The following is a 27,014-nucleotide window of genomic DNA, read 5'->3' on the forward strand; positions in this document are numbered from 1 at the left end:
TAGAGACATTTACTCCAAACTGCACGCAGCTGTTTCAGGCTAGTTGGTTAATGCCTTAGCACAATGCATGGAAGCAATGGGGGCTCATAGGGTGGTCGTAAAGCAATGTTAATGGTAGCAATTATCCAGGCATTTTCAAAAATAAAATTTTCCAGAAAGTTTTCAGTGTCCTAAAAATAAGACTAGGAAATGCAAATGATAATCAATGAATTGAGCCCAAGGTTGGGTGCCCAAAACTACAGATTGAAATTGTGAAGGATCAATTCCCTACTCCCTACTATCTAACTATAAAATACCCAGTAAAGAAATACCTGTAAAAAAATAAGACTGTAGTACCTCTTTTCTTGCTGCTCATGCAACCAAACACTACTCTGACCCTGAGCAGTGATGAGCTTGGGTTTGGTCCAAACTTAGGTTCTGTCAAACCTTGAAGACAGCTGCTATTCCTGGGCCAATGAGCTGTGGCTAGGACATTCCCCACTATACAGCTGCAAGCATACAAATGGGTGGGGGTGCTTGTGACATCATTGACCTAATATGGCCAAATGACCATATTGGGTCAAAGACATTGACCTAATGCCGCGTACACACCATCACTTTATGTGATGAAAAAAAATGACGTTTTTAAAAAGTCACTTTAATTGACCGTGTGTGGGGGAAAACGTCGTTTTATGTCTTCTAAAAAACGACCAAAAAAAATTGAAGCATGCTTCAATTTTATGTGTCGTTTTTCAAAACGTCAACTTTTACTTCACAGAAATTGACCGTGTGTAGTAAAAAACGTCGTTTAAAACGACGTTTTTTCACCCGCGCATGCCCAGAAGCTACTTATGAAGCAAGCTTCAATGGAAAAAGTGGTGAGAACGTAACCTCGCTTTGCTAGAACATTGTGAGAAAAACGATGGTGTGTAGGCAACTTCGTCTTTGAAAATTGAAGTTTCAAAAACGTCATTTTTTACTTCACAGAAAATGTTGTTTTTTTTCATCACATAAAGTGATAGTGTGTATGCGGCATTATAGTGCATTTGGCTATATAAGGTCAATGATGTCACAATGATCCCCACCACTTTGTGTATGTGCAGTTGTGAAGTGGCTCATTGGCCTATCGCTGACAGCTGACTTCCGAGATAGGCCAAACATGGACTTGGACCAAACCATGAAGTCCATCCTTAATCCTGAGAAATCATCTCCTAAACCCCACTGGGAAACCAACACTTCCAAGAGTGGTGATCTCTTCAGGGCCCATCAGTTCTCACTAGTTCCTTGTGCTGACATCTTTGGGGCAACAACATTAACCTTATATGACTATGTGGTCATATTAGGTCATTGATGTCATAGGCATTCATGCCGCTTTCTATGGCCCAGATTCACGTAGGAGGGCGTATTTGTGGGCGGGCGTAACATATCCTATTTACGTTACGCTTCCGCAACTTTGACAGGCAAGTGCAGTATTCACAAAGCAAAGTTGCGGCGGCGTAGCGTAAATAAGCCGGCGTAAGTCCGCCTAATTCAAATATGGAACATGTGGGCGTGTATTATGTAAATGTATTGTGACCCCACGTAAATTACGCTTTTTCCGAACGGTGCATGCGCCGTCCGTGAAAGTATCCCAGTGCGCATGCTCCAAATTAACCAGCAAAAAGCCAATGCTTTCGACGTGAACGTAAATTACGCACAGCCCTGTTCGCGAATGACTTACGCAAACGACGTAATCGACGGAAAATTCGACGCTGGTCCGACGTCCATACGTAACATTGGTACGCCTCATCTACGCCTCATAGAGCAGGGGTAACATATTCTAGGTGTAAGTCAGCGTACACGCCCCTAGCGGCCAGCGTAAATATGCAGTTAAGATACGACGGCGTAGGAGACTTACGCTGGTCGTATCTTATACAAATTCTGGCGTATCTGATTCTTTGAATCAGGCACCAAGATACGACGCCTCAAACTCAGAGATATGACACCGTATCTGGAGATACGCCGTCGTATCTCCTACGTGAATCTGGGCCTATATGTGCAGCTGCAGGGTGGGGAATCTCCGGCCAGTAGCTCATTGGCCTGACATTGACAGCTGACTTCTAAATTCAGCCAGACATGGACTTGGACTGAACCTTGAGTCCATTCTTAATCCTGAGAAATCATTTCTTGAAGCCCACTGGGAAACCAACACTTCCAGGAGCAATGATTTCCTGCGTGACCAGCAGCTTTCACTAGTTCCTCCTGATGATGTTCTTGGGTCAATAACAGTGACCTAATATGGCCATGTGGCCATATTAGCTCAATGATGTCACAGCAACCCTAACTCTTTGTGTACATGTCTCTGTGGATTCGCCCACCTACAGTTGATTGGCCCAGCACTAACACCAGTAACCCATTTTTAATCCTGAGAAATCATCTCTTGAAACCAACACTTGTGGTGAAGCCTTTGTTCTCTGTGAACAACAGGTTTATCTTTGAGGGCAGATCAGCTAAGCTGCAAGTAGACAAATGGGTGGGGGTGCTTGTGACATCATTGACCTAAATATGGCCGAATGACCATATTGGGTCAAAGACATTGACCTAATAGGGCATTTGGCTATATTAGGTCAATGATGTCACAATGATCCCCACCACTTTGCGTATGTGCAGTTGTGAAGTGGCTCATTGGCCTGACCCTGACAGCTGACTTCTGAGATAGGCCAAACATGGACTTGGACCGAAACTGAAGTCTATCCTTAGAGAAATCATCTCTCAAAGCCCACTGGGAAACCAACACTTCCAAGAGTGGTGATCTCCTCAGGGCCCATCAGTTCTCACTAGTTCTTTGTGCTGACATCTTTGGGTCAACAACATTAACCTTAGGCATAGGCATTCTTGCCTCCTTCTATATGTGCATCTGCAGGGTGGGGAATCTCCAGCCAGCAGCTTATTGGCCCGACACTGACAGCTGACTTCTAAATTCAGCCAGGCACGGTCTTGGACTGAACCTTGAGTCGATCCTTAAACCTGAGAAATCATCTCTTGAAGCCCACTGGGAAACCAACACTTCCAGGAGCAAAGATTTCCTAGGTGACCAACAGCTTTAAATAGTTCCTACTGGTGATGTTCTTGGGTCAATAACATTGACCTAATATGGCCATATTAGCTCAATGATGTCACCAGCAACCCTACCTCTTTGTGTACATGTACAGTAGCTGCGGATTCACCCACCGACAGTTGATTTCTGAACAAACAAGAACTTAGCCAGAACTTAGAACTTAGAATTCAGCCAGAAACTCGATCGGAGCCGTAGTCTGCCCGGCCGTGTGTACACTTTCGGCCGAGGAAACCGACGAGGATCTCGTCGGGCCAAATAGAGAACATGTTCTCTATTTCCTCCTTAGTCTATGGGGAAACTTGGCTCGCCGAGATCCTCGGCGGCTTCACAAGGAACTTGACGAGCAAAATGATGTGTTTTGCCCGTCGAGTTCCTCGGACGTGTGTACGGGGCCTGGGAAATCATCTCTTGAAACCAGCACTTGTGGTGAAGCCTTTGTTCCCTGTGAACAACAGGTTTATCTTTCAGGGCAGATCAGCTAAGAATAGACTGGTAAACATGAGAGTCTGGATCTCCACCTGATGGCTGCAATTGTTAGTATAAAATATTCAAATACAATATTTCATATTTTCTTACTTTAAACAAAAAAATTATAGAATTGAATTTTTTTTTGTTTATAACATAATAAATGCATACAGAAATATGTACAAAACGCTATATATACATACTGTATACAGAAATACATACATATTTATAAAACACTATATATTCCTTTTAAGTAGATGTGCATTAAAATATTCCTGTCCCAGGAGGGCATGCACCTGTAATCCATGGGCTACGAGACAGGATAAATGGCTACCTCTGATAACTGTCCCATCTTACTTTTGGATTATTCCATCCCCGCAGTAACCGCTGCCATGATGGTAAGTCAGCTCTGGAGATGGCTCACTCTCGCCTTTAGATGTCATTGTCACAATCTGGTATCTGTAGACACTTCCATGCCTCAAAGATCTGCAAAACAAAAACATATTCTAAATCTGGGATGTATCCTGACATAAAAATCTCTGGATAAATTGTACTATATGACCAAACATTGGTTGACACCTGACCATCACACCTATCTAAGCATGTAGCAAAAAAGCCCCTCTTGGGCCCAACTCTGATTCCTTTCACCGGCATGGTCCTTTACTTACACGTTTCACCCAACACGTGACTTAATTGTAGCAAAAAGCAACCAGTGTTGGGTGAAACATGTATGTTGAGGACCAAACTGGGGCTTCCTTGAAGTTTGCCCTGGAATAACAACGTTTTACAAACACTGAATGATACGGCGTGCTGCTGGCTGTTTTCCTTTGAATGGGTTAACAGTTTGAGGTTACAATGAGCCCCTGCTTGGTGCTGCACCCGTTCCTTCTAGGATGTGATCCACCAGGGCAGATCCTAGGGTCACAGACGCTTGGGTGCAGAAATATTTCTGGCGCCCCCACATGGGTGTAGTCATCTTACTAACTCCTCCCCGTTACACATGTTTCTATGTTTACGACTAAAAACACAGAGATGCTCCCCTAAGAAGTCTTCATTAGTTTCCCCCATCAGAGCCTCCCAGCAGGTGTCCCCCATCAGAGCCCCCCCCCCCACAGCAGGTGTCCCCCATCAGGTGTCCTCATAGATCAGTACTTGTCCATTAGATCCCTGTAGCTCCAGCGCCCTGGGAGCAGAAGCACTTTACAGGGGGCGGGGCATACGTGGCATCTTTGGTTACTTGGAGGGTGGCACTCGGAGAGCATTTCTGGGAGTGCACAGGATGATTGGCAGCAGATCCAGCTAACCCAGAAGCCTCTCATCACACCGCCTATGGGAGAAGAGTCGACACACACAGAGGGGGCGGGGCAGACAGGAGACTGCTCCATGCACACCGGACAGAATTAATTAGTGGAGCCTAGTGCCGAAACGTGTTCCCGTACTAGGCTCCGCTGTGGTACCCAGCCCGGATTCCGGGGACAGCGGGAGGTATGGGCTCTTGTCAGTTGCCAGCGGAGAGAGCAAGCGGGATGGGGAACTGCAGCAACTGCTACATGCGCTCTGCCTCTGGACACAGACAAGGAGGAGGGAGGGGAGCACTTGGAGCTTCGGCGCCCCCACCTCTGCGGCGCCTGGGTGCGGAGCACCCCATGCACCCTGCCTAGGATCGGCCCTGAGATCCACTATATAGTAGTTATGATCAATGGGAAACCTTTTGGTGTTGGCTACGATGAATTTGAATGCTGGTTGAAATGCATACGTTGAGGACCAAGTCCAGGACTTCTTTGAAGTTTGTCCTGGAATTATAAAGTTTTACAAACACTGAATGATACAGTGTACCCCTGGCTGCTTTTCTCTGGATGTGTTAACAATTTGAGATTAGAATGAGCCCCTGCTTGGTGTCCACACCCGTTCCTTTTAGGACGTGATGCACTATATAAAACTTGGGGAGCAATGGGAAACTTTTTTTGTTTTGGTTGCAATGAAGTTCAGAGTTGGCTGAAACACGTAATTTGATGACCAAGACGGGGCTCCTTTGGAGTTTAAAAAAGTAAAGTTTTGCAAACACTAAATGATATGGTGTGCTGATGGATGTTTTTCCTTAGATGCGTTAACAGTCTAAGTTTAGAATGAGCCCCTGCTTGGTGTCTACACCTATTCCTTCTAGGATGTGATCCACAATATAGGACTTGGGAGCAATTGGAAACTTGTTGGTGTTGGCTACGATGAAGTTCGGTGTTGGGTGAAACGTGTAAGTTGAGAACCAAGGCTGGGGCTTCTTGGAAGTTTGTCCTGGAATTATAGAGTTTTACAAACACTGAATGATACAGTGTACCCCTTGCTGCTTTTCTCTGGATGTGTTAACAGTTTGAGATTAGAATGAGCCCCTGCTTGGTGTCCACACCCGTTCCTTCTAGGATATGATCCACTATATAAAACTTGGGGAGCAATGGGAAACTTTTTTAGTTTTGGTTGCGATATAGTTCAGAGTTGGGTGAAACACGTAAGTTGATGACCAAGACGGGGCTCCTTTGGAGCTTGAAATAGTAAAGTTTTACAAACACCGAATGATATGGTGTGCTGCTGGATGTTTTTGTTTAGATGCGTTAACAGTCTGATGCCACGTACACACGTTCGGAATTTCCGACAAGAAAAGTTCGATGTGAGCTTTTGGTCGGAAATTCCGACCGTGTGTAGGCCCCATCGGACATTTTCTGTCGGAATTTCGGACGGCAAAAATTTGAGAGCTGGTTCTGAAGTTTTCAGACGGGAAAAGTTCTTGTCGGGAATTCCAATTGTCTGTATGCAATTCCGACACACAAAAATCCTACGCATGCTCGGAATCGTTGAACTTCGTTTTTCTCGGCTCGTCGTAGTGTTGTACGTCACCGCGTTCTTGACGTTCGGAATTTTCGACAACATTTGTGTGACCGTGTGTATGCAACACAAGTTTGAGCCAACATTCCGTCGGAAAAAAATCCACAGTTTTCTTGTCGGAAATTCCGATCGTGTGTACGCGGCATAAGTTAGAATGAGTTCCTGCTTGGTGTCCTTCTAGGATGTGATCCACTATATAGGACGTAGGGGCAATGGGAAAATTTTTGGTTTTGGCTACAATGAAGTCCAGTGTTGGGTGGAACGTGTTAGTTGAGGACCAAGGTGGGGATTCTTTAAAGTTTGTCCTAGAATAATAAAGTTTTACAAATGCTTAATGGTATGGTGTGCTGCTGGTATTAACAGTTTAAGGCTAGAATGAGCCCCTGATTGATGTCTGCACCTGTTCCTTCTAGGATGAGATCCACTATATAGGACTTGGGGGAAATGGGAAACGTTTTGGTTTTGGCTACAATGAAGTCCAGTGTTGGGTGAAATGTGCAAGTTGAGGACCAAGGTGGGGCCTCCTTGAAGTCTGCCCTGGAAAAATACAGCTTTAAAAGCCACTAAACTGTGATCCACTATACAGGACTTAAGAGCGATGGGAAATGTTTAGATTTTAGCTAGAATGAAATCCAGTGTTGGGTGAAACGTGTAAGGTGGGGCTTCCTTGACATTTGCCATGGAATAATATAGCTTTACAAACTGTGATCCGCTATACAGGACTTGGGAGCAACTGGAAATTTTTACTTATATTGGACCGTTATAACTGCTGTCCAAATATTAGCACCCGCTGATGGAGACCACTTAATGGGATTTAAAAAACCCTTTCCCACTCACCTGCCACAGCCCTGGGTCCTAGGTGGGGACAGACAGAGACAAGGCCAGTCCCCCTGCACAAGGAGAGGGAGCTCCTTTCTTCAAGCCAAACCTGAACACTTTAGTGTCTTGGGACACCTTTGGGATGCCCCAAGGAGAGTAGTAATGCGGTGCGCATTCGCCTACTGTAGAGAACAGTGGGTGTGGCCAAAGTGCTCTTGTTGACATCATTGCCCTGACCGCCCCCCCCCCACCCCCCCCACCAAAGTGATTCCCAACCTGCTACCAGACAGCCACCCGCAGCTCCTGGACAGCAACAGAATTGTGTGTGACTATCTTGGCTACTTAGGATTCTAGACCGCCTGGAACCCGGACACGTGATTCAAAACCCGGACTATCCGGGTGACAGATGGCAACCCTAAGCGTCAATGACCAATGTCTTTTTTTTTTTTTTTTTTTTTACAGGAAGTCTCACACTGGATTACTGCACAGATCTGGAAGAAATGCATAAAGCACGCCAAGACTCAGGAAGAAGAAGACACATGATGAATGGATTTAGAAAATATTTGCTCATCTCCGAGTTCAGCGTTAGAAACATACTTATAGATTGTAGAAAAATACCAGGAAGATGATGGAAGAACTTTGGGAATCATTTTATCCTATCCCGTCGAAGGGAGATGAAACAATATGTTAGAATGATCACGGTGTCTCCCCATTAAATGTCACTTAGAAAGTCAAGGCAAGAATTTTGGCAATAGGATTAGACGTTTATCTTCAGGGGATCCTGGGAGACTAACCATGTGGTTTTCAGAACACACTGACTACAGATCAGATTTTTTGAGTTACACACGACGGCTGGAACAATGTGCTGAATATAATAACAAACTCCACCATCTGTTTATTGATTGCAAACAGTCCTGAGATAGCGTAAGAAGAGAAGTATTATATAAAACAGAATCGGAATGTGGAATTTGTATTAAATTAATAAGGATAGTAATAATGACATTTACAGATACAAGAAGTAAATCGATATCCTGCTATGCAGACTGTTTGAAGTGGAACCCCAGTTCACTTCAGTTCAAAAGAAAAAAACTATATATATATATATATATATTAGTAATATTTTAAACTAAAATAAAAAAAATAATAACATTAAGGCCCCGTACACACGAGGAGACATGTCCGATGAAATCGGTCCGCGGACCGTTTTCATCGGACATGTCTCCTGGGATATTTTGGTCTGATGTGTGTACACACCATCAGACCAAAATCCCCGCGGACAGAGAACGCGGTGACGGTGACGCAGCGACGTGCGCAAACCAGGAAGTTCAATGCTTCCACGCATGCGTCGAATCAATTCAACGCATGCGCGGGATTCCGGTCCGCTGGTTAGACGTAATAACCAGCGGACATGTCCGATTAGGCGTACTAACCATCGGACATGTCGGACGGACATGTTTCCAGCGGACAAGTTTCTAAGCATGCTTAGAAACTTTTGTCCGCTGGAAAACGGTCCGCTGGAAAAATGTCCGCTGGAAAACGGTCCGCTGGAAAAATGGCCGCTGGAAAACGGTCCGTTAGGCCGTACACACGACCGAACATGTCCGATGAAACTGGTCCGCTTACCAGTTTCAGCAGGCATGTTCGACCGTGTGTACGGGGCCTTACGGCAATTCATCCCTTCAATAAGGACCTGCCCCCTGCAGTACTTTTTTCGAACATTAGAAAATGTTCGGAAAATAATAATAATAATAATAATAATTATAATAATAATAATAAAAAAAAAAAACTGTTCTCTTTTATGTTTTTTTTTGTTCTCTTTTATTTTTAATAAAGGAAAACATGGATATAGACCTTGAACTCCAGGTGGAAGACAAGACAAGAATTAAGAGAAATGACAGTTAATGTAACAATGATGGAAATCAATATCCTGACATGCATATTGTTTGAAGTGAAATCTAGTCCAAAAGAAACAAAAAAAAAGTAATAGTTCAAATTTAAAAGAAAAAAATAAATAACAACCTTTACAACAATACCTTCCTTTAATAAGAACCTGTCCCCTGCAGACCTGCAGTATTTTTTTTTTTTTTGCCTTTAGATGCCCTCACTTCTTTGGGTTGAATGACTGCAAACCATATTTCCCTAAACCAGGTTTGTGAAAAAAAAAAAGATAAAATAAACCAAAAAATACTGTTCTAGAAATTGGAAATAGAACTTGAATTCACAGGTGTGCAGGTTCATTATATGCAAATTTTAAAGTGGAGGTTCACCCAAAATATACATTTTTAACATTAGATTGAGGCTAATTAAGGGGAGCAGAAACCGGTATTTTTTTTTAAAATCAATGCCGTACTTACCGTTGTAGAGATAGATGTTCTCCCGCCGCTTCCGGGTATGGGCTGCGGGACTGGGCGTTCCTATTTGATTGACAGCCTTCCGACCGTCGCATACAGCGCGTCACGACTTACCGAAAGTAGCCGAACGTCGGTGCGCAGGCGTCGTATAGAGCCGCACCGACGTTCGGCTTCTTTCGGCAACTGGTGACGCGCTGTATGCGACCGTCGGAAGGCTGTCAATCAATTAGGAACGCCCAGTCCCGAAGCTCATACCTGGAAGCGGCGGGAGAACATCTATCTCTACAACGGTAAGTACGGCATTGCTCCCCTTAATTAGCCTAAATCTAATGTTAAATTTTTTTTTTCGGGTGAACTCCCGCTTTAAGGATAGCTCAGAGTTCCCATTTTGGAGATTGGACTTTGCCAGGAGGTCTTAACCAGGGGTCAAGTATATCCCAGACAGGAGACTGGAGGTCTTAGTCAGGGGTCAGGTGTGCCCCAGTCAGGACAGCAAAAGTCCGATGAAGCCTACACATGGTCGGAATTTCCTACAACGAGCTCCCATCGAACATTTTTTGTCGGAAATTCCGACTGTGTGTATGCGGCATTAGAATTCCAAAGGACAGCTGTAAAGGTTCATCTATATACTTTTCACTCAGGCAATCAATCACCACCTCTCTTGTGGTGGACAGTTACAGTTGCTTCCTCAATGCCATTTGGAAGAGTTTCCAGTATTCAGCATCTTCAGGAATCCTCCAAATCGAGGAGATACCTGCATCACTCCAAGAAATAGGTCCAAATGCCTAAGAATAAAGATGGTTCTGACAGCAGCTGCCTCGCAGGTGAGGAGCCCAGAAGGAAAGACCATGATTTACAAAGTGCTTTAAATATTAAGATCTTCCCAGCCAGCTCCCCACCTTTCTTGTGGTAGACGGTTAAAGTTGCTACCTCGAGGCCAATTGGAAGAGATTTTAGTAGCCAAGAGGAGATCCCTGTAGCACCCCAAGCCCTATGCCTCAAGGTCAAGGGAGACAGATGGTTCTCACAGCAGTATCCTTACAGGGCAGAAGCCCAGGAAGAAAGACCATGTTCCAAGAAATATCCTAAATATGGATTTTTTTCCAGCCAACTCCACAGTTCTTACCTAAAGGACAATTAAAAGAGCTTTCTGCAGCCAAAATCTTTAGGATTTTTCCAAGAAGAGGGAATTACTGCAGTACTCCAAGCCCCATAACCTAAGGCCTAGGGAGAAATATGGTTCTCACAGCAGCAGCCTTAAATGGCAGAACCCCTGGAGGAAAGGCCGTGTTCTAAGAAGGGTATCAGATATGAATACCTTTCCAGTAGCCAACATCTTCAGGATTGCTGCAAGGAGAAGAGATTACTGACGTACTATAAATCCTTTGCCCAAAGGCCCAATGAGACAGATGGTTCTCACAGCAGTTTCCTGAAAGGGCAGAAGATCAGAAGGAAAGACCATGTTCCAAGAAGTGTCTCAAATATTAAGACCTTTCCAGCCAGCTCACCACCTTTCTTGTGATAGACAGTTACAGTTGCTACCTCAAGGACAATTGGAAAAGTTTCCAGCAGCCGACATCTTCAGGATTACTCCAAGGAAAATAAATTTCTGAAGCACTCCATTTCCTAGGCCCAAAAGCCTAGGGAGAAAAAGAGTTCTCACAGCAACATCCTTACAGGGCAGAATCTAAAGAGGAAAGACCATGTTCCAAGAAGTTTCTCAAATATTATTTCCTTCCCAGCCAGCTCACTTGGCCCTTCAAGCCTGCTGACTGAGTCATTAAACAATCATAACACGGTTGTCCTGCTGGACCATGGTCAACAATAGCTGGCAGAGAAAGGACACACCGTGCTTAGAGAAAAAACGAATAAGGAGACACAGGCAGGCTGGCCACTGCTTCCCAAAGATCACAAACATTTGGGAAAATACTATATCTGTAAATGGCCAGTTCCATCCAGGGAAAACCTCACTGACTTACGGTGCCAACTAACGCATGCAATACAAAAGGCTCAATTCACAACACCGTGGTTGTGTCCTTTAGGCCCCTTTCACACTTGTGTAACTTCAAAGTCGCACGATATTACCGCAATTTTGTGGTCGTGAATTTAGCGCCGATTTGTGGCCGTGATTTTGCCACGATTTCAAGGAATGCCTGTGTAATTGGCATCAAAATCGGACCAAAGTAGTGCAGGGACCACTTTGAAGTCGGAAAGACTTGAAGTCGTACTACCATGAATGGTTGTCATTGGAAATCATGGGGAACGACTTGTTGTCATGCTACTTTGAGTCGTAGAAGTGTGAAAGAGGCCTAAAGCCTCATACACACGATCAGACTTCCATCTGACTTTTCCCTGGATTTTGGTCCAAAGGGGCGTTGGCTGTGAACTTGTTCTGCATACACACGGCAGAACTTTTTCAGCCAACATTCACCAAATTAGGTTGTTTTTCAGCTCTTTACTGCCACCCTTTGGGCAACTTCTAAAGTTGCATTGGTTCTGAGCATGCGTGTTTGTACTTTGGACTTGTCTACACACGATCGGATTATCCTCCATCGGACATTTGTTGCGCCCGCAACCCGGTCCGAAGCTCCGTGACTGTGGGACCCGCGGACCCGATCGCCGCCGGTGTCCCGCGATCAGTCACATGAGCTGTAAACACACCTTCCCTGTTCTTCACTTTGGCAATGTCAGTGATCGTCTGTTCCCTGATATAGGGAAAGACGATCACTGATGTCACACGTCCAGCCCCGCCCCCCTACAGTTAGAAACATATATGAGGTCACACTTAACCCCTACAGTGCCCCCTAGTGGTTAACTCCTAAACTGCAATTGTCATTTTCACACTAATCAATGCGTTTTTATTGCACTTTTCGCTGTGAAAATGACAATGGTCCCAAAAATGTGTCAAAATTTTCCGATGTGTCCTCCATAATGTTGCAGTCATGAAAAAAAAAATCGCTGATCGCCGCCATTAGTAGTAAAAAAAATAATTATTAATAAAAATGCCACAAAACTATCCCCTATTTTGTAAACACTATAAATTTTGCGCAAACCAACCGATTTTACAAAAAATAGGTAGAAAAAAAAAATAGGTAGAAGAATACGTATCGGCCTAAACTGAGGAAAAACTTTTTTTTTTATATATCTTTTTTTGGGGGGAAATTTATTATAGAAAAAAGTAAAAAATATTGCATTTTTTTCTAAATTGTCACTCTATTTTTGTTTATAGCGCGGTGATGCTAGTCTTAGAACAACTGGGTATGCACTGTCCAAAAGAAATGGAGGATAATAGCAGAGGGTAATGGTAATTATTACAGGAGCAGCAGTCCTTTGAGATGTTCTTCAGCCGGCTATTATTGGGGCCCTTTAAAAGCATTGGTGCATTTAAGGACAGTACCAGTTAACCTGCATGCAGTATAGTGACAGTAAAGGTATGGTATAGTCTCAGCACAGGTGAAAATTGTTTTTTTATATCTTTTTGGGGGATATTTATTATGGTAAAAAGTAAAAAATTTTTTTTTTTTCAAAATTGTCGCTCTATTTTTGTTTATAGCGCAAAAAAATAAAAACCGCAGAGGTGATCAAATACCACCAAAAGAAAGCTCTATTTGTGGGGAAAAAAGGACGCCAATTTTGTTTGGGAGCCACGTCGCACGACCGCGCAATTGTCAGTTAAATCGACGCAGTGCCGAATCGCAAAAAGGGGCAAGGTCCTTAACCTGCATAATGGTCCGTTTCTTAAGTGGTTAACAGACCAAAAGGGAGAAAGTAAGAGAAGTCCGTTGTTACGCTTTACATACACTTGAAGTCGTCTAACTCCAATCATTTTAGTTTTACTGTGCTATCTTTTTTTTTTTTTGCAGTGTAATCATTTTGACTGCGTCATCATTCTGTTTGTCATCACAGAGGTACTACAGCGCCGAGGAGGCATAGGAATTGCTTTGTATCCTGGATGAAAAAATGAAGTGAAGAAAGATTCTGAATTCAAGCCAGATAAAGGTAGTGAGACGCTGACAGACGCTCTCTAAACCAGAGTCCGATAAATCCACAACAGAGAGTGAGAGAGCCAGAACTAAAACATTTTCCGCTTTGGAAATAAAATTCCCGATTACATTGTTCCCCTAACACCGTCTGAAAATAACTGGACTCCTATTGTACATAACTCTTGGTCGTCATTATGCAGAGATGTCAAGGTTTGTCCATCTCACACACATGTCTTCTAATCATGGACACACCACATATGTTCCATGTAAATGCCTTCAACAGGTCAGATGAACAGTGTAGTTATTTCGGACTCTTTGTGCAAAAACACAATGGGCTAGATTCAGAAACAAATGCCTATCTTTAGGCGGGCGTAGCGTATCTCATATAAGCTACGCCGCCGTAACTTTGAGAGGCATGTCCCGTATTCAGAAAGAACTTGCGCCCAAAGTTACGGCGGCGTAGCGTATATGGGCCGGCGTAAACCCGCCTAATTCAAAATAGGTTGGTAGGGGGCGTGTTGTATGCTAAATAATCGTGACATAATTGACGTTATTAACGAACAACGCATGCGCCGTCCGTGAAAGTATCCCAGTGCGCATGCTCCAAATTACGCAGCAAATAGTCATTGCTTTAGACGTGAACGTAACTTACGCCCAGCCCCATTCACGTACGACTTACGCAAACAACGTAAAACGTGGAATATTCAACGCTGATCTGACGTCCATACTTAACATTGGCTGCGCCATCTTTTTGGTGGTTTATCTTTACGCCTGAAAACGCCTTACGTAAACGGCGTATCTTACATGCGACGGGCGTGCGTACGTTTGTGAATAGGCGTATCTTGATCATTTGCATATTCTCGGCGTAAATCGACGTACACGCCCCTAGCGGCCAGCGTAAATATGCAGCTAAGATACGACGGCTTAGGAGACTTACGCCGGTCGTATCTTAGCAACAGACAAGCGTATCTCAGTTTGAGCATACGCTTAAAGATACGACGGCGCGGATTCGGACTTACGACGGTGTATCTAATGATACGCCGTCGTAAGTCTTTCTGAATCTAGCCCAATGCTTTTAACCTGAGCTTGAAGTCTGTGGGTCTTAATGCAAAAGTTAATTTGCCTCCCCCCCTGCTACCACCTACCACTTGCCCTGTGGCGGTGATGCTAGTCTTAGAACAACTGGGTATGCACTGTCCAAAAGAAAAGGAGGATGGTAGCAGAGGGTAATGGTAATTATTACAGGAGCAGCAGTCCTTTGAGATGTTCTTCAGCTGGCTATTGTTGGGGCCCTTTAAAAGCGTTGGTGCATTTAAGGACAGTACCAGTTAACCTGCATGCAGTATAGTGACAGTAATGCCATGTACACACAAGCATTGAACTTAATTTTTCTCGGCTCGTTGTAGTGGCACGTCCCTTCGATCGTGGCAGGTCCCGGCGCTAGTCTTAGGCCCCATACACAAGAGAGAATTTATCCGCGGATACGGTCCAGCGGACCGTTTCCACGGATAAATCCTCTCAAAGATTTCCGCAGATTTCGATGCGATGGAGTGTACACACCATCGCATTGAAATCCGCGCGGAAATCCTCTGGCGATGACGTGTCGCGCCGTCGCCGCGATTATGACGCGGCGACGGGCGCGACGCTGTCATATAAGGAATTCCACGCATGCGTCAAATCATTACGACGCGTGCGGGGAATCCCTTTGGACGGATGGATCCGGTGAGTCTGTACAGACGAGCGGATCCATCCGTTGGAATGGATTCCAGCAGATGGATTTGTTGTGCATGTCAGCAAATATCCGATCTGCTGGAATCCATCCCAGAGGAGATTTCTCCGCGGAAACAGATCCGCTGGCGTGTACACACCATAGGATCTATCCGCAGAAACCCATTTGCTGGGATTTATCTGCGGATGGATTCTATCGTGTGTATGGGGCCTTAGAACAACTGGGTATGCACTGTCCAAAAGAAATGGAGGATAATAGCAGAGGGTAATGGTAATTATTACAGGAGCAGCAATCCTTTGAGATGTTCTTCTGCCGGCTATTGTTGGGGCCCTTTAAAAGCATTGGTGCATTTAAGGACAGTACCAGTTAACCTGCATGCAGTATAGTGATAGTAAAGGTATGGTATAGTCTCAGCACAGGTGCAAGATTAATCTGGTTCAGATATGGTAAAGGTTCGGTATAATGCAGTATAGGGTTGGTATAGGTGTATTCTAAGAAGAGTTGAAGCTGTTATAGCTGCAAAGGGCGGGGCCAACGGAACCCTACAGACTAAGACTAGGATGCTAGTAAAATTCATGTGCGTGTAAAGGCAGGCGTCCCAATACTTTTGGTAATATAATGTACAGTACCATCCTTCCGGAGCTTAAAGCGGGGTTCTACCCGCGATTTTTTTTTTAAAGTCAGCAGCTACAAACACTGTAGCTGCTGTCTTTTAATAAGGACACTTACCTGTCCTAGGCGCCCGCGATGTCGCCCCCCCCCCCCTCCCCCGAGGCTGATCTCTCGTCCATGGCAGGTCCCGGCGCCGCCATCCTCACTAAGGGAAACAGGCAGTGGAGCCTTGCGGCTTCACTGCCCGTTTCCTACTGCGCATGCGTGAGTCTCACGGCGCTGTATGAATGGGCGGCTGCTCTCTGGGATACACAGAGTTCCCAGAAAGCAGCGCGCCCCATTCCCCAGAAGACAACGCGAGGATGAAGACCATCCGCGCATGGGCGTCCGCTGAATTTTTTTCAGAGGGGGGCGCTTCGGCAGAGGCGATACACACTCGCATTTTACCCTTTCTTCGACCGCTAGCCCCCCCCCACGTTAAAAGGTAAAAACACCCCACTGTGTCCCCTGCATCTTTCAATATCTCTTTGTCACTACTGTATACCCCCTCTCCACAACTGCACCTCTGGACCCCTTTACATTACACAGCACCTCACAGCTCTGGACCCCTTTACATTACACAGCACCTCACAGCTCTGGACCCCTTTACATTACACAGCACCCCACAGCTCTGGACCCCTTTACATTACACAGCACCCCACAGCTCTGGACCCCTTTACATTACACAGCACCCCACAGCTCTGGACCCCTTTACATTACACAGCACCCCACAGCTCTGGACCCCTTTACATTACACAGCACCCCACAGCTCTGGACCCCTTTACATTACACAGCACCCCACAGCTCTGGACCTTTTTACATTACACAGCACCCCACAGTTCTGGACCCCTTTACATTACACAGCACCCCACAGCTCTGGACCCCTTTACATTACACAGCACCCCACAGTTCTGGACCCCTTTACATTACACAGCACCCTGCATCACTGGCCCCCTTTAAATTACACAAGGTCCTGCCCCCCCTAGTTCGGCTTGGGTGATAGGCGGAACACTAAAAAACTATAAGACGAGCCAAACTAGGGGGGCGGGACCTTGCACACAGACCCAGCTCCATGACATACGATACGAGCGCCGGAGGACAGAAGGAGGGGAGCGCTGCAGTCACCTCTTAAAGCGGCCCCAGGGCCAGTTCGGCCCTGCTCCTGGCTCTCCCTGGTGATTCCAGGGGGGGGGGGAAATGACCCCCCTTGCCCTATGGAGCAGACGCCCATGCATCCGCAGACTAGGAAGAGGCAGATTAGAAAGATCCACCTAGCAACCGCAATTTCTGGTAAGTAAAACTATTTTTTTTTTCTATTTTTTTTTTGTAGCATTTTGGTGTAATTTTTTTTTTTATTTTTTTTTAGGGTGGACCTCCACTTTAAAGCAGTGTTCCAGGCATTTTTTGTGTTTATTAAAAGTCAGCAGCTACAAAAATTGTAGCTGCTGGCTTTTAATAAACACACACTCACCTGCTCCACAGTTCCAGCGACGCGCCAGCCGGGGCTCCGCTCCTCTCCCCCCCTACCCGGCCAGCGTCTTCATCCCAAGTGTGGGCACCCGCCTGTGACAGCTTTTCGGCTTCACGACCGGGCGCCCACTGCGCATGCGCGAGCGGCACTGCGCTCTTTTATTGGACAGGCGATCGCATGGGACCCGTCATGTGTCCCAGGCGATCGCCTACAGGGAGGGGCCACTGTAGGCGATTAAGCTATTCGCCTTACCACCCCCTCGGCGGAAGGAGGAAGTGGGACAGGAAGTCCCACTCCTCCTGAAGCCCCCACTAACCCCCCCAAAAAATTACATGCCAAATGTGGCATGTAAGGGGGTGAGGAGTGGGTTAAGCGGAAGTTCCAATTTTGGGTGAAACTCCGCTTTAAGTCAATGTATTACATTTTTGGGCTTCAAAAAAAAAAACATACTTCTACAAACAGAAAAATAGGTTGGCTAAAGAAAAGGGTCAAAAGAGTGGTACAAAAGTGGTTAATGAGAACTTATAAAAAAAAAAAAAAAAAAAATCCCAATTTTTTTGCATGACTACATAATAGGAACATTTATTAAAACAAATTTTCAAAGTCCGTTTCCAGTCATTTTAACATTGTAAAAGCGTTTTCTTTACCCAGCGGGTCTGCTTTGTGCTTTCTAAGCAATTAAAGTGACTTGCTTTGAGTAACGCAAAGCCCCGGAGTTGTGATCCACCTTTTGATCATTCCTCTTTTCATTCTTTTCTCCCCCCCCTGTCATTCTCAGGATTTTCTGGGGAATTTTACATTTAAAGTTTACCAGAATCTCCGATTACAGTTGCTGCTGAGGTCAGTTCAGGACACCGGCCAGCATTCTCTCCTCTTTTGCTTCGAGCGATATCAGAGTGCTTTTCATTACCATTGTCTGCTTCTCTTTAGAACGGGTACTGAGTATAAAAAGTCAAACCAATGGATGATGATAAGCCAAGGCCATTGTTTAAAAATTCTGATAGATATACCGTATATACTCGAGAAGAAGCCGAGTTTTTCATCACATTTTTTTGGTGCTCAAAATGCCCCCCCCCCCCCTCGGCTTATACTCGAGTCACCTTTTTGCGCCTGATCTCCCGGAATTTGGGGACCCGGTACCGGCTGGCCGTTGGACCCCTGGACCCCAAAGCCCCACTCTTCCTCTACAAGATTGCAAAGTTTGTTATTCGGAGAACCTACGGCCAGGGAGCACCGATTTTTCAAATCCGGGCACCCCTTCTATAAACTCCCATGTTAAACGGTTATTTCTCCAGTCATTACTCCAGTGTACCGGCCGGTCCTAGGTCCCCTGGACCCAAAACTTAGCACACATGTAGCCCCATTCCTTCTCTACAAGTGTGCAAAGTTTGTTGTCTGGGGGACCTACGGCTGGGGAGCACTGATTTTTCAAACACGGGCACCCCTTCCATAGACTCCCATGTTAAACGTCGGTCTAGTCATGGACACAGTGAGGCATGGACACAGTAAGGCATGGGCACAGTGAGGCATGGGCACAGTGAGGCATGGACACAATGAGGCATGGGCACAGTGAGGCATGGGCACAATGAGGCATGGGCACAGTGTCATGGATATGCAATAGTCTGGCAGCTTACCTGCTTCCATCTGTCCATTAAGAGGCCTGACTCTGTTCTGGTTACCTTCTTATGTCCTCTCCTTCCTGTATGGCCCCACCCAGACCATCCCAGGAAGTCTATATTAACTGTTGTACTACAGGCCTGCAGTGCTGTTCAACAGTGTTGTTTGCTTTAGTTCCTTTCTGCAGTATGCTACGTTTACCTTCCTGTGTATCGTTTTTGTCTCGTCCCTGACTTCTCCTGTTTGCCTGTGATCTTGACCTTTTGCCTGTCCCTCGGTTACCCCTGTCTGCCTGTTCCTCCGACCTTGGCTTACCCATCACTACCGCTTGTCTGCTTGCTGCTTCCCCTCTCTCCCTGCGGAGCGTGACCTAGGGGATTCCAGGGGTCGCGACCTGGATCCAGCTGGGCCGAAGGCCATCCTCACCACTAGAGGCTCTGGTGAACACAAAGCTGGGTCTTTGACTCCGCGCCCTGGGCGATCTTGGGTTCACACTTCCTCTCTTATCGCAGCAGTCGGTCATAGGTTTCACTACCCTGTGGAGCATCCCTGACCCCAACGGGGTGCACTTGTCAACTGGCCACAGGTGACCTGCACACAGTAAGGCATGGACACAGTGAGGCATGGGCACAGTGAGGCATGCACATGGACACAGTGAGGCAAATTGAGGCACAGTGAGGCATGCAGATGGACACCCTAGGCTTATACTCGAGTCCCATTTTTTGTGGTAAAATTAGGTGCCTCGGGTTATATTCGGGTCGGCTTATACTCGAGTATATACGGTATATGCTCAACGACCACTTTAGGTAAATCTGCTCAATTGCTTGGTAACACAAATTGCTAATCAGCCAATCAAATGGCAGCAACTCAATTTATTTAGACGTCTAGATACGGTGAAGACGACTTAGTGAAGTTCAAACCGAGCATCGAAATAAGGGCTTTGTGACTTGGTTGTTATTTATTTATTTATTAAAATGCTTAACCTATGCAGTCTTTCCCGAAGTCCTCGATGTGCAAAATAAAAGACATTGACATTAAAAGACCTTAGGAAAACCATCATACCAGAATGACAACACACAGAGTAAAAACCCGGGGGTCTGCCTGTCACACCCAATTAAAATTAGGTGACTCCAAAAGCTTGTACAAAAAGAACGGTTTTCAATTACTTTCGGAATTTCAGAAAGTCATTCTCAGTTTCAGTTTCAAGGAAAGTCTCAGTTTCAGAGGCAAGGAGTTCCAAAATTCAACTCCTTGTACTTCACTCGTTCTACCTCCGCATTTTTTCTTTTTGAATTTCAGAATCTTTAATTTGGCCAGATTCGCCGATCTCAAGGATTGGGTAGGCGCATACTTGATGATTTTTTCCTTCAGGTACTCTGGGCCACATCCATGCAATGCCTCCAGTTTTGAACAGAACCCATTGTTTCACGGGCAGCCAATGTAGGGCTCTAAGAGATGGAGTGATGTGGTCACGACGACCAACACCCATCAGTAACCTCACTGCGGCATTCTGAATCAACTGGAGCTTGTAGATGGTACAAGCTGGCAAACCCAGAGCATTCCAGTAGTCTAATCGACTGCTGATAATAGCATTGACCATGGCGATCTTATCTCGATATAGCGAAAAGTCGACCTTTAGGAGTCTCAGGTGGAAGTGGCATGAGCTTACCACCTGATTTACCTGAGGGCGCAAGTTCAACCTAGAGTCAAAGATGGCACCCAAGTCCCTGACCTGAGTGTCCGGAATTGTTGGAGCCAGAAGGGGTGGTCTGAGCATTTCAAAAACTGCTGGGGCCGGATTCAGAAAGAAATACGACGGCGTATCTCCTGATATGCCATCGTATCTCTGAGTTCCGCCGGTCGTATCTATGCGACTGATTCAGAGAATAGATATCCCTAAGATCCGACAGGTGTAAGTGTCTTACACCGCTGGATCTTAGGCTGCAATTCCAGGCTGGCCGCAAGGTGGCGCTTACTTTATTTTACGCGAGGAATATGCAAATGAGGATTTACGCCGATTCAGAAACGAACGACTGCCCGGCGTTTTTTTTACGTTGTTTGCGTTCGGCTTTTTCCGGCGTATAGTTACCCCTGCTATATGAGGGGTAGCTAATGTTAAGTATGGCCGTCGTTCCCGCGCCGAGTTTTGAAATTTTACGTTGTTTGCGTAAGTCGTTCGCGAATACGGCTGGACGTAATTTACGTTCACAGCGAAAGCAATGACGTCCTTGCGACGTCATTTAGAGCAATGCACACTGGGATATCTTACGGACGGCGCATTCACCGTTCAAATAATACGTCAAAAGCGCAGGGTCAAGTTAGATTTAAATAATACACGCCCCCTACATCCCCATTTGAATTACGCGGCTTTACGCCGCAACACATACGTTACGCCCCTGTAACTAAGGGTGCAAGTTCTTTCTGAATAAAGAACTTGCGCCCAAAGTTAGAGCGGCGTAACGTATCGGAGATACGTTATGCGGGCCGGACAGATACGCCATTGTATCTGAATCAGGCCCCTGATCTATATTCGGATTTTCACACGCCCAACCATCACTTGTGTTTACAGAGAATGGTCCGAAAAAGAGAAAATATCCAGTGAGCGGCGGTTGTGTGGACAAAAATGCCTTGAAGAGGTCAGAGGAGATTGGGCAGATGGTAGAAAGGCAACAGTAATGCCGCGTACACACGATTGGAAATCGACGGAATTCACAATTCACACAGGATCACCAAAATTGGACAATAGAAGATTGCTAAAAACATTGCCTGGTCTGATGGGTCTTGATTTCAGCTGCGACATTCAGATGGTGGGGTCAGAATGGTAAATAACATGAAAGCATGGATCCATCCTGCCTTGTATCACCGGTTCAGGCTGGTGGTGGTGGTGGTGTAATGGTGGGGGGGGGGTATTTTCTTGGCACGCTTTGGGCCCCTTAGTACCAATTAAACATGGTTTATACACCATGGCCAACCTGAGTATTGTTGCTGACCATGTCCATCCCTTTATGACTCCCCATCTTCTGATGGCTCCTCCCAGCAGGATAATGTCACCATGTCACAAAGCTCCAATCATCTCACCACTGGACAATGAGGTCACTGCACTCCAATGGCCTCCACACCTCACCACATCTCATCCAATAGAGCACCTTTGGGATGTGGTGAAACTGGAGGATTGGCATCATGGATGTACAGCCGATAAATCTGCAACTGCGTAACGTTATCATGTCTCTATGGACAAAAATCTCTCAAGGAATATTTCCAACACCTTGTTGAATCTATTATCTAGATTCAGGTAGGGCAGCGCATCTTTCAGCATATCGTATTTACGCTACGCCGCCGTAAGTCAGAGAGGCAAGTGCTGTATTCACAAAGCACTTGCCTCCTAAGTTACAGTGGCGTAGTGTAAATGGGGCCGGCGTAAGCGCGCCTAATTCAAATGAGGATGAGGGGGCGTGTTTTATGTAAATGATTGGTGACCCGACGTAATTGCCGTTTTTTTACAAACGGCGCATGCGCCGTCCGTGTACATATCCCAGTGTGCATTGCTCCAAAGTACACCGCAAGGACGTATTGGTTTCGACATGAACGTAAATTACGTCCAGCCCCATTCACGGACGACTTACGCAAACGACGTAAAAATTTCAAATTTCGACGCGGGAACGACGGCCATACTTAACATTGACTAGGCCAGCTATTTGTTCGACTAACTTTATGCCGGAAAAAGCTGTACGTAAACTACGTAAAAAAAATGCGCTGGGCGCACGTACGTTTCTGAATCGGCGTATCTAGTCATTTGCATATTCTACACCAAACTCAACGGAAGCGCCACCTAGCAGCCAGCCTAAATATTGCACCCTAAGATACGACGGCGTAGGAGACTTACGCCGCTCGTATCTTAGCCTAATTTAAGCGTATCTGGTTTCCAGAATACGCTTAAATTTTGGACGGCGTAGATTCAGAGTTATGTCGGCGTATCTACTGATACGCCGGTGTAAAGCTATCTGTATCCAGCTAAATGACAGCTTTCTAGTTTGCTTGTTGGTTTCCCAGTGCATCCTGGGATATCTCACACCTCCAAAACAAAGCGAAGCTAACGCTGAAAAAAAAGCCCCTCAGGTGCTGTAAGCGATCACTGTCACAAACTTCTATGGAGGCTTCGAAAACGCATTGAAACGACATGGGGGAAATTTTTTGAAGCAAAACAAAGCTAACGCAACATGTGACCAGGACCGTAAGGAACCATTTTACAAGGTATTTAAAGAAAGGAGCTTTGATTGGCTTTCAAAGAGCTTTGAAAAAAGTGTGTCCAATGCCACATTTTGAAGTGTAAACGAGCCCTTGTAGATTGTAGTCTCAACATTCTGAGATTAGATGGAGGATCAGGAGGAACTCTTGTATTGTAACTGAGCTCCTAGCCGTATGAAGACCTGCGTTGTCAGCAGAATACATTGCCAACTCCAGTATTGTCTACTGTACACTAATGAAATTGGGCTTCCATCCAGATTGTGTGGTGACATCATGCAGCTTTTCCAATGGCTCAGCGGCCCACTGCTACAAATTAGTTGGGAAACTCATAGAACTGACCGGCGAAGGACGTGTTCCTAGCCATCGATCACCCTGTCTCTGGTCCAGTAAAACTGATATAACACTTTTGCTTTTTCCCTAAGTGGCCCGGACTGTATTGAGCAGGGTTGTAAATCACTTTAAAAACGACTATTCCCGGAGAACGCTGGTTGCAATAAAAATGAAAGGAAAAGAAGCCTAGAGGAAAGCCCAGCTATGTGATCTGTCAAAGTCATGTGACTGCTTGCTGTGCAAAGTTAGGCTCTTCTGCATCTTCTTTGATGGTGGCCAAAATGTATACAAAACTGGGAAAGGGTGGTATCAATCATCGACATGGTTTTTACCTCCTCACTCAACAATAGTCCACTCCATTTGTATTTTAGTGTCCAATACTAATCAATTGAACTGGAATTGAATGGACTTTATGGGCACACCAAAACCAATATAACAACTTGTGTATATATATAAATATATATATATATATATATATATATATATATATATATATATATATATATATATATATATATATATATATACATTAGGGTTGTAAAAATTAACTATTAATTCCTCGAATAATCGTAAAAAAAATTTGATTGGTACTTACCTCTCCGCCGACTTCCGGGTCTTCAGGGAGTTCCGTCGGAGATCCGGTGACGTCACGGACACCGGTGGGGCTTGCCGTGTCCATCTGAAGGGCTCCTTTGCTGTGCCTTCATATGTGCATGCCGGCGGGACCTTACTATCTGCCACACGCAAGGGCTGTTACACTTCCCTCTATCACTTCCCTCTATCAACCTGGGATTCTACAACCATCCACTGGGAGTTGTGATAGTTCCCCTCACGGGACATCTACATGCCGACGGACTGATGTTAACCCCTCCTCATCTGGATCTGAAGTCCGCCGGTTTTCCCAGCGGGAAAAAAAAGAACAGGTTTTCTTTTTTCGTCCGGCAGTTTTTGGGCAGTTTTCTCGTCGGAAAAACTGCGAGGAGCATACACACAGTTGGGATTCCCGGCCAAAAGCTCTCCTCACAGTTTTCCTGTTGGGAAAACTGATCGTGTGTACGAGGCAAACCAGTTCTTTTTTTTTTGGCAGTTTTCCTATAGAACTGCGATGGAGCATACACACGGCCGGGATTCCAGGCCAAAGCTCCATCTCAGTTTTCCTGTCGGGAAAACCGCCCGCGTGTAGGGGAAAGACTGAACCGAGCAGGTTCTCGGCTTTCCCCTCGGGATTTCCGACGGGAACTTTTCGAGTCGGAAATCCCGTATGTGTGTATGAGGCAGTTCTCTTTTTTTGTCCGCCGGTTTTCACACACATGTGTACGAGGCATAAGTCTATATCCTGTATGCAGAAAATTATACGTGATGTAAAAGTATTTTTTTGTGCCCACAAAGTCACATTTCTAATTTTAAATGTTCTTTTCTAAAAAAAACATATATTTTTTTAAGGAAATTATCCAGGGATGAGTCTTCAGACCCTTAAACTGTCTGTGGAATTCTAACACATGGCAACCATAAATGTGTCACACACTCTTAACTTCAAACTACACAATTCTATGGCACTATCGAAATTGTCTGCAGCTGGTCAGAGATCCTCACATTCAATTGTTCCAACCTGCTCCACAAGACAATCGTGACAGCCATTTCATATTGCAGGACTTTTATTTAGCAAGTTCTGTTGCAATGTTCCCTATGAGACAATAAAAATACCCAGTCAGTTTGTGGGAATTAAAGCACAAGAATGCTAAAAAACCTCATGCTCTAGGCATGGAGGAGTATCGCTCTCCAAAACTTCATGCTAGACCGGGTTATTGAACTTAGAGAAGACCCACCATGGGACAGATTGGACAGGAGTGCCTGGTGGATTCCTTATAATTCTTTATCAATTAACCGATTCAGCCCCGGAGGATTTGGCTGCCCAATGACCAGGCCTTTTTTTGCGATTCGGCACTGCGTCGCTTTAACTGACAATTACGCGGTCGTTCGACGTGGCACCCAAACAAAATTGACGTCCTTTTTTCCCCACAAATAGAGCTTTCTTTTGGTGGTATTTGATCACCTCTGCGGTTTTTATTTTTTGTGCTGAGAAAAACAAAAAAACATTTTGAAAAAAAATCAACATTTTTTACTTTTTGCTATAATAAATATATAAAAACATTTTTTTCCTCAAATTAGGCCATGGGTCTCCTAACTTTCTAGGCAAAGGGCCAGTTTACTGTCCTTCAGGCTTTAGGGGGGCCAGACGGTGGCCAGTGGGAGTAGAAACTACCCCAGGATCCGTTTTATCGGCATTCGTTTTGATGGAAGGAATAGGGCCCCATTGTTGATATATCAATAAGAAGAAGAAGAGTGCCTCATTGATGGTGTCAGTAGGTGGAACAGTGCTCCATCTTTGGTGTCAGTGAAATAGTCCCCCAAGGGCCAGATAAAGGCAAGCAGAGGGCCACCTCTGGCCCCCGGGCCGCAGTTTGGAGACCACTAGTTTAGGCCGATACGTATTCTTTTACATATATTTGGAAATAAAATCGCAATAAGGGTATATTGATTGGTTTGCCCAAAAGTTATAGCGTCTACAAAATAGGGGATAGTTTTATGGCATTTTTATTATTAATTCTTTTTTTACTTGTAATGGCGGCGATCTTCCATTTTTATCATGACTAAGATATTGCAGCAGACACATCGGACACTTTTGACACTATTTTGAGACCATTGTCATTTTTACAGCGATCAGTGCTATAAAAATGCACTGATAACTGTATAAATGACACTGGCAGGGAAGGTGTTAACTACTAGGGGGCAATGAAGTGGTTAAGTGTGTCCTAGGGAGTGATTCTAACTGTGAGGGGGCTGGGCTACCGGTGACATGACAGCGATCACTGCTCCCGATGACAGGGAGCAGCAGATCGCTGTCCTGTCACTAGGCAGAACAGGGAAATGCCTTGTTTACACAGGCATCTCCCTGTTCTGCAGCTCAGTGACACGATCCAGGGACACCGGCGGAGATCGGAGCTCACAGCGGACAAGTGATTAAAAAAAAGAAAGAGGTGCTTGTAGTTTACTCATGCAAAGAAAGCAAAATGCCTGCCAACGTATCCCTCCAGGTAGTTCAGGTGATCCACCGATTAGGAACCTATGTTTGTGTCGGGTGGCCAGGCCCAGAGGCGGCTCTTTAATTGGGCAAATTAGGCGGTCGTCTAAGGCCTTGCACTCACAGGGGCCTTGTGAACGCCTAATTTGCCTCTTGAATTTTTTTACCCATTATGGGCATGGTGGGGCACCCCATGTCTAAGTTATGCTTAAGGCCTCACAAAGCCTAGAGCCACCTCTGGCCAGGCCCTATGTTTCGAAGGCTGTGGATCAGGGTCTACAAAATGATCAATTCACTTAATAAACCTACTTAAAATCAGCA

At 45.3% G+C, this 27,014-nt stretch overlaps 1 protein-coding gene across 1 annotated transcript in view; it reads right to left on the reverse strand.

Moving 5' to 3' along the window:
* PAPPA (pappalysin 1) overlaps positions 1-27,014 on the reverse strand; it is a 327,700-nt gene that overhangs the window by 127,047 nt on the left and 173,639 nt on the right. Inside the window, exon 8 of the mRNA XM_040322751.1 lies at positions 3,899-4,027. Coding sequence (XP_040178685.1) covers positions 3,899-4,027 — 129 coding nt within the window. The remainder of the gene's footprint in view (positions 1-3,898; positions 4,028-27,014) is intronic.

This window comes from Rana temporaria, chromosome 9 (genome assembly GCF_905171775.1).
Source record: "Rana temporaria chromosome 9, aRanTem1.1, whole genome shotgun sequence".
Taxonomy (NCBI): domain Eukaryota; kingdom Metazoa; phylum Chordata; class Amphibia; order Anura; family Ranidae; genus Rana; species Rana temporaria.